Genomic DNA, 12,161 nt, shown 5'->3' on the forward strand with positions numbered 1-12,161 from the left:
TTTGTTGAATCTTTTAAACAGATAATACAATATAATATAGCCTGTCTACAGTAGCAACTAGGGTCTAGTAGTATATTATTCCTCATTCTGGAGGATATAAACTGGATCTCAAAGAATTCATTTCTGATTTAGTCTAGTTTTCAGGCCCACTAAAAGGCATGCCACCACGGTGTCTGAGGGGAACGGGTTGGGTTGGGGTGTCTGGCTCTCTCTCTGCATTCAGTCGCTCACAACCCTCCCACCCGGTCCCGTTGAGGTCTGTGTAGCTCCTCCTCCGAGGAAGTGCCCTCTCCGGAGCAGTAGGCTACCACGGATCTGCTGGCCGCCCCCCTCCCAAGGAAACACTGGCCAGAGGAGAGGCTCCGCCGCATCGGCTCTACTTCTTCTCGGTGTTTATTCGTCTGGTTTGGGTGAACTGTTGCCGTCATGGCCGACGAAGGCATGGATGAACGGTCCCCGCTGCTCTCAGCACCGAACTCTGGGAATGTCACACCGTCGGGACCTCCTTCGTACCTGCAGGACACGAGCCCGAGAGGTAAACCGACTTCAGGCTATGACTCCCCCATGAACGCTGAATCATTTTGCGAGTATCGTGTTGAGCATTATTTTTGCGTAGTGCGTTAAATTGTAACGGGCAAGACAAGGGCATCAGTCAGAAATCAAAAGGTTGAGCTTGCAGTAGAAGGCCTAGCCGAATATTTTCAGAAAAATTCCAGTTGTATTCAATTCAGTATTCTGCAGAAATGACTCGCATCACGATCTGTGTTGCTGGGTAATACTGTTTACACGTCTTCTAAAAGGATATGATGCTGTCAGCCATTACTTGAGATGAGCGGGGAGGACATTATTAATCAGAGGATACCAGTATAACTCACAAATCCTGAAAATCCCATCTCAACGTTGTGTGGTTGTTGAGTCCATAAGACATTAGGCCCATGCAAATGGGACATAACGGGCCACTAGGCTTTGAATGAGTATATTTTTATAACCCAGCAGTGGGAGGAGCTATAGGAGGATGGGTCCATTGTAATGGCTGGAATGGTATTGAAGGAAAGGAGCCGAACATGTGGTTTCCATATGGTTCATGTTTAATACCGTTCCGTTTATACCATTCCAGCCATTACAATGAGCCCGTCCTCCTATAGCTCCTCCCACCAGCCTCCACTGTAACATATATATATATATTATAAACCTCTTTCATTTGACTGGATCATACACATCCATGAAATGCATGTTTAGGTTGGTATTACTATCCATTACTCTCCATGCATGACATATAGGCTCAGTTATGAATGTTGTGGATGAAGCCCTTCACTATGTGTTCTCTGGAAACACGATTCCTCTGTGTAGTGTTGTAGTGTATTTCATATGTACAGTTAAACACACAGGGTCCCTGTGGGTGATCTGAATGCGTAGTGCCATTGTTCTCTCTGTTTAACACAGTGATATTCAGATGATAATATACACAGCCCTGTTGTGAAATCAGCATGTTCCCCATTCAAATGACTGGAGAGCCTACTAACCTACAGTAAACCACACATCTTTGTCAAGACACGCTTTTCTCAGAGACTACATTCTTATTGGAACTCTTTTCCCATTATGGTGCAGAATTAGAACACAGAGACTACATTCTTATTGGAACTCTTTTCCCATTATGGTGCAGAATTAGAACACAGAGACTACATTCTTATTGGAACTCTTTTCCCATTATGGTGCAGAGTTAGAACACAGAGACTACATTCTTATTGGAACTCTTTTCCCATTATGGTGCAGAGTTAGAACACAGAGACTACATTCTTATTGGAACTCTTTTCCCATTATGGTGCAGAGTTAGAACACAGAGACTACATTCTTATTGGAACTCTTTTCCCATTATGGTGCAGAATTAGAACACAGAGACTACATTCTTATTGGAACTCTTTTCCCATTATGGTGCAGAGTTAGAACACAGAGACTACATTCTAATTGGAACTCTTTTCCCATTATGGTGCAGAATTAGAACACAGAGACTACATTCTTATTGGAACTCTTTTCCCATTATGGTGCAGAGTTAGAACACAGAGACTACATTCTTATTGGAACTCTTTTCCCATTATGGTGCAGAGTTAGAACACAGAGACTACATTCTTATTGGAACTCTTTTCCCATTATGGTGCAGAGTTAGAACACAGAGACTACATTCTTATTGGAACTCTTTTCCCATTATGGTGCACTACTTTTGACCAGAGCATGGGCCCAGAGTCGGCCCAAACCTTTTGGGGGTCCCCCTTGGAGGTCAGGGTGACTAACAAAATCAATGGGCTCCCCCTGTAGGTCAGGGTGACTAACAAAATCAATGGGCTCCCCCTGTAGGTCAGGGTGACTAACAAAATCAATGGGCTCCCCCTGTAGGTCAGGGTGACTAACAAAATCAATGGGCTCCCCCTGTAGGTCAGGGTGACTAACAAAATCAATGGGCTCCCCCTGTAGGTCAGGGTGACTAACAAAATCAATGGGCTCCCCCTGTAGGTCAGGGTAACTAACAAAATCAATGGGCTCCCCCTGTAGGTCAGGGCCCCTGTGTATTCAGCCATGATTACTACACAGTTAGATAGCTGGCTATGCTAATTACCAATCCAAAACTTGTTAGCTGACATCAGTGGAGGCTGCTGAGGGGAGGACGGCTCATAATAATGGCTGGAACGGAGTGAATGGAATGGAATCAAACACATGGGAACCATGGAAACTGTGTTTGGTGTACATGGGAACCCTGTGTTTGGTGTACATGGGAACCCTGTGTTTGGTGTACATGGGAACCATGGAAACTGTGATTGGTGTACATGGGAACCCTGTGATTGGTGTACATGGGAACCCTGTGTTTGGTGTACATGGGAACCATGGAAACTGTGATTGGTGTACATGGGAACCATGGAAACTGTGATTGGTGTACATGGGAACCATGGAAACTGTGTTTGGTGTACATGGGAACCCTGTGTTTGGTGTACATGGGAACCATGGAAACTGTGATTGGTGTACATGGGAACCCTGTGATTGGTGTACATGGGAACCCTGTGATTGGTGTACATGGGAACCCTGTGATTGGTGTACATGGGAACCATGGAAACTGTGTTTGGTGTACACTGGAACCCTGTGTTTGGTATCATTCCGCTCCAGCCATTACCACGAGTCCGTCCTTCCCAATTAAGGTTCCGCCAACCTCCAGTGGCTGACATGGCTAATTGAGTGACTGTCAGTGACTGACTTAACAAGAGAGAAACTGCTGATGCACAAACAGATTGTTATATTGCAACTTGTGTATTCTACTATTCTTACTCTCAGAAAGTTGAGACCCCGACCTGAGTCCCCCAAGCTTGGGGCTCTAAGAGCCTGTTTATGTGGCTTATACCTGAAACCAGCTCTGCATGGGTTCTGCCAGTTGGGACCTATCCAGAGGAACACAATGCCAGTTAAGCAGCAAGTTCACCCATAGAGAGAGACAGACCCATAGAGAGACAGACCCATAGAGAGACAGACCCATAGAGAGACAGACCCATAGAGAGACAGACCCATAGAGAGAGACAGACCCATAGAGAGAGACAGACCCATAGAGAGAGACAGACCCATAGAGAGACAGACCCATAGAGAGACAGACCCATAGAGAGACACAGACCCATAGAGAGAGACAGACCCATAGAGAGACAGACCCATAGAGAGAGACTGACCCACAGAGAGAGACTGACCCACAGAGAGAGACTGACCCACAGAGAGAGACTGACCCACAGAGAGAGACAGACCCATAGAGACCGACCGACCCATAGAGAGAGACCGACCGACCCATAGACCGACCGACCCATAGAGAGAGACTGACCCACAGAGAGAGACTGACCCATAGAGAGAGACTGACCCATAGAGAGAGACTGACCCATAGAGAGAGACTGACCCATAGAGAGAGACCGACCCATAGAGAGAGACCGACCCATAGAGAGAGACCGACCCATAGAGAGAGACCGACCCATAGAGACCGACCGACCCATAGAGAGAGACCGACCGACCCATAGAGAGAGACCGACCGACCGATAGAGAGAGACCGACCGACCGATAGAGAGAGACCGACCGACCCATAGAGAGATACCGACCCATAGAGAGATACCGACCCATAGAGAGATACCGACCCATAGAGAGACAGACCCATAGAGAGACAGACCCATAGAGAGACAGACCCATACAGGTCGAGGTAGTGTCAGCCCTGACAACAAGGTTTACAGAACAGTTGAAAATCAAGTGTTAGGAGTAATACATGATTTATTTTAAAATCATTAATTCCATGTTAATTCAAATATTTCTGGGTGCAGCCGCTGTTGATCTGTGTTGTTACGTACTGTCATTCTTCTGTGGCCACGGCAAAACAATATGGATCATCAACAAAACATTTCTGCCGAGGCTTTGAAGAATTTAGAACATTCCACGCTACTTTTCTCGCAGACAAAACAACAGAGTAACGAACAGAGTAACGAACAGAGTAACGAACAGAGTAACGAACAGACTAACGAACAGAGTCACGAACAGAGTCACGAACAGACTAACGAACAGACTAACGAACAGACTAACGAACAGAGTCACGAACAGACTAACGAACAGACTAACGAACAGACTAACGAACAGAGTCACGAACAGAGTCACGAACAGACTAACGAACAGACTAACGAACAGACTAACGAACAGACTAACGAACAGAGTCACGAACAGAGTCACGAACAGACTAACGAACAGAGTCACGAACAGAGTCACGAACAGAGTCACGAACAGACTAACGAACAGACTAACGAACAGACTAACGAACAGACTAACGAACAGACTAACGAACAGACTAACGAACAGAGTCACGAACAGAGTCACGAACAGAGTCACGAACAGAGTCACGAACAGAGTCACGAACAGAGTCACGAACAGACTAACGAACAGACTAACGAACAGACTAACGAACAGAGTCACGAACAGAGTCACGAACAGAGTCACGAACAGAGTAACGAACAGAGAAATCTGACAGATTTACCTCATCGGCTTGTTGTTGTTGTGTTCTACGTGAGATAAATAGTCCTCTGGTGATGCATTCAAGTTATGACATAACAGCATAACGAGAGAAAAGTGCATTCTGACAAGCAGACAAATACACAATTGCGAAAAACAAAACAAAATCAAATAGGTTTTAATGGCCTTTGTTAGAGGGGAATCCCAGCTTTCCTACCAGATGTATTTGTAAACTCTGAACTGTTGGCTGTGAGTGGGGTTAGATGCTTGTAAGGCAACTTGGGGGTGAAACACCACCCTACATAAAAATATTTGTCAAGGAGTGACTTCCTTTTTTTATTAGAGAGATGATATTTTAACTTGAGCAAGAGTATTGGCAACCTGGGAAAGTGGGGGGGGGTGATAGAAATGTTTTGGTACCCTTCCAAAGATCTGTGATTTAACACCATCCTGTCTCAGCTCTCATACGGACAATTCTTTCAGCCTCATGGCTTGGTTTTTGCTCTGACATGCACTGTCAGCTGTGGGATCTTATATAGACAGGTGTGTTAATTAGACAGGTGTGTGCCTTTCCAAGTAAATGTCCAATCAATTGAATTTACCACCGGTAGATTGTCCAGGTTGGTTAACTATTTAGCAGCCTTATGGTGTAGAAGATGTTCTAGAAGATGTTCAGGGTGGTGAACTATTTAGCAGCCTTATGGTGTAGAAGATGTTCTAGAAGATGTCCAGGGTGGTGAACTATTTAGCAGCCTTATGGTGTAGAAGATGTTCAGGGTCCTGCTGGTTCCAGACTTGCCGTGCGCTAGCAGAGAGAACACTATATACTTGACACTAATTAATCAAGAAGCAACTTCTTGGAGAATTCACTTAATGTACTGTTACATGCTTTGGACTTTAAATTAATATTTAGAGGTTAGACTTTAGCACGTATAGCTCGTTAGCACCAGGTGCGCACCCGAGAGCTTCAAGATCCTTGGTGTCCACATCAACAACAAACTAGAATGGTCCAAACACACCAAGACAGTCGTGAAGAGGGCACGACAAAACCTATTCCCCCTCAGGAAACTAAAAACCATTTGACATGGGTCCTAAGATCCTCAAAGGTTCTACAGCTGCAACAGAGACCATCTTGACTGGTTGCATCACTGTCTGGTACGGCAATTGCTCGGCCTCTGACCGCAAGGCACTACAGAGGGTAGTGCGTACGGCCCAGTACATCACTGGGGCTAAGCTTCTTGTCATCCAGGACCTCTATACTAGGTGGTGTCAAAGGAAGGCTCTAAAAAAAAGACCTCAGCCACCCCAGTCATAGACTGTTCCCTCTACTACCGCATGGCAAGCGGTACCGGAGTGCCAAGTCTAGGACAAAAGGCTTCTCAACAGTTTTTACCCCCAAGCCATAAAACTCCTGAACATGTAACCAAATGGTTTCCCAGACTATTTGCATCCCCCCCCCCAACCCTTCTTTTACGCTGCTGCTACTCTCTGTTTATCACACACTGCTCAACAAAATAAAGGGAACACTAAAATAACACATCCTAGATCTGAATGAATGAAATATTCTTATTAAATACTTTTTTTCTTTACATATTTGAATGTGCAAAATCACACAAAAATTAATTATCAATGGAAATCAAATTTATCAACCCATGGAGGTCTGGATTTGGAGTCACACTCAAAATTAAAGTGGAAAACCACACAACAGGCTGATCCAACTTTGATGTAATGTCCTTAAAACAAGTCAAAATGAGGCTCAGTAGTGTGTGTGGCCTCCACGTGCCTGTATGACCTCCCTACAACGCCTGGGCATGCTCCTGATGAGGTGGTGGATGGTCTCCTGAGGGATCTCCTCCCAGACCTGGACTAAAGCATCCGCCAACTCCTGGACAGTCTGTGGTGCAATGTGGCGTTGGTGGATGGAGCGAGACATGATGTCCCAGATGTGCTAAATTGGATTCAGGTCTGGGGAACAGGCGGGCCAGTCCATAGCATCAAAGCCTTCCTCTTGCAGGAACTGCTGACACACTCCAGCCACATGAGGTCTAGCATTGTCTTGCATTAGGAGGAACCCAGGGCCAACCGCACCAGCATATGGTCTCACAAGGGGTCTGAGGATCTCATCTCGGTACCTAATGGCAGTCAGGCTACCTCTGGCGAGCACATGGAGGGCTGTGCGGCTCCCCAAAGAAATGCCACCCCACACCATAACTGACCCACCACCAAACCGGTCATGTCCCACCTGTGGACGTTGGGCCCTCATACCACCCTCATGGAGTCTGTTTCTGACCGTTTGAGCAGACACATGCACATTTGTGGCCTGCTGGAGGTCATTTTGCCGGTGTCTGGCAGTGCTCCTCCTACGGCAGGAGGTAGCGGTCCTGCTGCTGGGTTGTTGCCCTCCTACGGCCTCCTCCATGTCTCCTGATGTACTGACCAGTCTCCTGGTAGTGCCTCCATGCTCTGGACTCTACGCTGACAGACACAGCAAACCTTCTTGCCACAGCTCGCATTGATGTGTCATCCTGGATGAGCTGCACTACCTGAGCCACTTGTGTGGGTTGTAGACTTCGTCTCATGCTACCACTAGAGTGAAAGCACCGCCAGCATTCAAAAGTGACCAAAACATCAGCCAGGAAGCATAGGAGCTGAGAAGTGGTCTGTGGTCACCACCTGCAGAACCACTCCTTTATTGGGGGTGTCTTGCTAATTGCCTATAATTTCCACCTGTTGTCTATTCCATTTGCACAACAGCATGTGACATTTTTTGTCAATCAGTGTTGCTTCCTAAGTGGACTGTTTGATTTCACAGAAGTGTGATTGACTTGGAGTTACATTGTGTGGTTTAAGTGTTCCCTTTATTTTTTTGAGGAGTGTACATGCATAGTCACTTTAACTATACATTCATGTACATATTAACTCAATTGGGCCGACCAACCAGTGCTCCAGCACATTGGCTAACCGGGCTATCTGCATTGTGTCCCAACACCCACCACCCGCCAGCCCCTCTCTTACGCTACTGCTACTGTCTATATATGCATAGTCACTTTAACCATATCTACATGTACATACTACCTCAATCAGCCTGACTAACCGGTGTCTGTATATAGCCTCCCTACTGTATATAGCCTCCCTACTGTATATAGCCTCACTACTGTATATAGCCTCTCTACTGTATATAGCCTCCCTACTGTATATAGCCTCCCTACTGTATATAGCCTCACTACTGTATATAGCCTCCCTACTGTATATAGCCTCCCTACTGTATATAGCCTCACTACTGTATATAGCCTCTCTACTGTATATAGCCTCCCTACTGTATATAGCCTCCCTACTGTATATAGCCTCACTACTGTATATAGCCTCCCTACTGTATATAGCCTCTCTACTGTATATAGCCTCTCTACTGTATATAGCCCCTCTACTGTATATAGCCCCTCTACTGTATAGAGCCCCTCTACTGTATAGAGCCCCTCTACTGTATAGAGCCTCTCTACTGTATAGAGCCTCACTACTGTATAGAGCCTCTCTACTGTATAGAGCCTCACTACTGTATAGAGCCTCTCTACTGTATAGAGCCTCTCTACTGTATAGAGCCTCACTACTGTATAGAGCCTCTCTACTGTATAGAGCCTCCCTACTGTATATAGCCTCTCTACTGTATATAGCCTCTCTACTGTATATAGCCTCTCTACTGTATATAGCCTCTCTACTGTATATAGCCTCTCTACTGTATATAGCCTCACTACTGTATATAGCCTCTCTACTGTATATAGCCTCCCTACTGTATATAGCCTCTCTACTGTATATAGCCTCACTACTGTATATAGCCTCTCTACTGTATATAGCCTCTCTACTGTATATAGCCTCTCTACTGTATAGAGCCTCAATACTGTATAGAGCCTCAATACTGTATAGAGCCCCTCTACTGTATATAGCCTCACTACTGTATATAGCCTCTCTACTGTATAGAGCCTCTCTACTGTATATAGCCCCTCTACTGTATATAGCCCCTCTACTGTATATAGCCCCTCTAATGTATATAGCCTCTCTACTGTATATAACCTCTCTACTGTATATAGCCTCTCTACTGTATATAGCCTCTCTACTGTATATAGCCTCTCTACTGTATATAACCTCTCTACTGTATATAGCCTCTCTACTGTATAGAGCCTCTCTACTGTATAGAGCCTCTCTACTGTGTATAGCCTCTCTACTGTATATAGCCTCTCTACTGTATATAGCCTCTCTACTGTATATAGCCTCTCTACTGTATATAGCCTCTCTACTGTATATAGCCTCCCTACTGTATATAGCCTCTCTACTGTATATAGCCTCACTACTGTATATAGCCTCTCTACTGTATATAGCCTCTCTACTGTATATAGCCTCTCTACTGTATAGAGCCTCAATACTGTATAGAGCCTCAATACTGTATAGAGCCCCTCTACTGTATATAGCCTCACTACTGTATATAGCCTCTCTACTGTATAGAGCCTCTCTACTGTATATAGCCCCTCTACTGTATATAGCCCTCTACTGTATATAGCCCTCTAATGTATATAGCCTCTCTACTGTATATAACCTCTCTACTGTATATAGCCTCTCTACTGTATATAGCCTCTCTACTGTATATAGCCTCTCTACTGTATATAACCTCTCTACTGTATATAGCCTCTCTACTGTATAGAGCCTCTCTACTGTATAGAGCCTCTCTACTGTGTATAGCCTCTCTACTGTATAGAGCCTCTCTACTGTGTATAGCCTCTCTACTGTATATAGCCTCTCTACTGTATATAGCCTCTCTACTGTATATAGCCTCTCTACTGTATATAGCCTCTCTACTGTATATAGCCTCTCTACTGTATATAGCCTCTCTACTGTATATAGCCTCTCTACTGTATATAGCCTCTCTACTGTATATAGCCTCTCTACTGTATATAGCCTCTCTACTGTATATAACCTCTCTACTGTATATAGCCTCTCTACTGTATAGAGCCTCAATACTGTATAGAGCCTCAATACTGTATAGAGCCCCTCTACTGTATATAGCCTCACTACTGTATATAGCCTCTCTACTGTATAGAGCCTCTCTACTGTATATAGCCCCTCTACTGTATATAGCCCCTCTACTGTATATAGCCCCTCTAATGTATATAGCCTCTCTACTGTATATAACCTCTCTACTGTATATAGCCTCTCTACTGTATATAGCCTCTCTACTGTATATAGCCTCTCTACTGTATATAACCTCTCTACTGTATATAGCCTCTCTACTGTATAGAGCCTCTCTACTGTATAGAGCCTCTCTACTGTATATAGCCTGTCTTTTTACTGTTGTTTTATTTCTTTATCTACCTCTTGTTCACCTAATACCTTCTTGCTCTATTGGTTAGAGCCTGTAAGGAAGCATTTCACGGCGCACCTGACAAATAAACTTTGATTTGATTGGTGTGACCTTGTTAGACCTGTGCTGGTTGCCATCTCATTAGAGCCCTATGGCACTCAATTCCCTATATAGTTCACTACGAACACAGCCCATAATACCCCTACGTTCTGGACGACAGCCCATAATACCCCTACGTTCTGGACAACAGCCCATAATACCCCTACGTTCTGGACAACAGCCCATAATACCCCTACGTTCTAGACAACAGCCCATAATACCCCTACGTTCTGGACAACAGCCCATAATACCCCTACGTTCTGGACTACAGCCCATAATACCCCTACGTTCTGGACTACAGCCCATAATACCCCTACGTTCTGGACTACAGCCCATAATACCCCTACGTTCTGGACAACAGTCCATAATACCCCTACGTTCTGGACAACAGCCCATAATACCCCTACGTTCTAGACAACAGCCCATAATACCCCTACGTTCTGGACAACACAGCCCATAATACCCCTACGTTCTGGACAACAGCCCATAACACCCCTACGTTCTGGACAACACAGCCCATAATACCCCTACGTTCTGGACAACACAGCCCATAATACCCCTACGTTCTGGACAACAGCCCATAACACCCCTACGTTCTGGACAACACAGTCCATAATACCCCTACGTTCTGGACTACAGCCCATAATACCCCTACGTTCTGGACTACAGCCCATAATACCCCTACGTTCTGGACTACAGCCCATAATACCCCTACGTTCTGGACTACAGCCCATAATACCCCTACGTTCTGGACTACAGCCCATAATACCCCTACGTTCTGGACAACAGCCCATAATACCCCTACGATCTGGACAACAGCCCATAATACCCCTACGATCTGGACAACAGCCCATAACACCCCTACGTTCTGGACAACACAGCCCATAATACCCCTACGATCTGGACAACAGCCCATAACACCCCTACGTTCTGGACAACACAGCCCATAATACCCCTACGTTCTGGACAACACAGTCCATAATACCCCTACGTTCTGGACAACACAGCCCATAATACCCCCTACGTTCTGGACTACACAGCCCATAACACCCCTACGTTCTGGACAACACAGCCCATAACACCCCTACGTTCTGGACAACACAGCCCATAACACCCCTACGTTCTGGACAACACAGCCCATAACACCCCTACGTTCTGGACAACACAGCCCATAACACCCCTACGTTCTGGACAACACAGCCCATAATACCCCCTACGTTCTGGACAACACAGCCCATAACACCCCTACGTTCTGGACAACACAGCCCATAATACCCCTACGTTCTGGACAACAGCCCATAACACCCCTACGTTCTGGACAACACAGCCCATAACACCCCTACGTTCTGGACAACACAGCCCATAATACCCCTACGTTCTGGACAACAGCCCATAACACCCCTACGTTCTGGACAACACAGCCCATAACACCCCTACGTTCTGGACAACACAGCCCATAATACCCCTACGTTCTGGACAACAGCCCATAATACCCCTACGTTCTGGACAACAGCCCATAACACCCCTACGTTCTGGACAACACAGCCCATAACACCCCTACGTTCTGGACAACACAGCCCATAACACCCCTACGTTCTGGACAACACAGCCCATAATACCCCCTACGTTCTGGACAACACAGCCCATAACACCCCTACGTTCTGGACAACACAGCCCATAATACCCCTACGTTCTGGACAACAGCCCA

General features: G+C 45.7%; 1 protein-coding gene across 3 annotated transcripts in view; it reads left to right on the forward strand.

Moving 5' to 3' along the window:
• Positions 1 to 170: 170 nt before the first annotated feature.
• Positions 171 to 12,161, forward strand: part of LOC124043125 (type 2 phosphatidylinositol 4,5-bisphosphate 4-phosphatase) — a 37,725-nt gene continuing 25,734 nt past the window's right edge. Inside the window, exon 1 of one of the 3 annotated variants that reach the window (XM_046361347.1) lies at positions 171 to 535. In XM_046361347.1, the coding sequence (XP_046217303.1) occupies positions 427 to 535 (109 nt within the window). In that variant the 5' untranslated portion in view covers positions 171 to 426. The remainder of the gene's footprint in view (positions 536 to 12,161) is intronic. The other 2 variants (XM_046361346.1, XM_046361348.1) reach the window with 2 other exon arrangements.

The sequence above is a fragment of the Oncorhynchus gorbuscha genome, linkage group LG09 (genome assembly GCF_021184085.1).
Source record: "Oncorhynchus gorbuscha isolate QuinsamMale2020 ecotype Even-year linkage group LG09, OgorEven_v1.0, whole genome shotgun sequence".
Taxonomy (NCBI): Eukaryota; Metazoa; Chordata; class Actinopteri; order Salmoniformes; family Salmonidae; genus Oncorhynchus; species Oncorhynchus gorbuscha.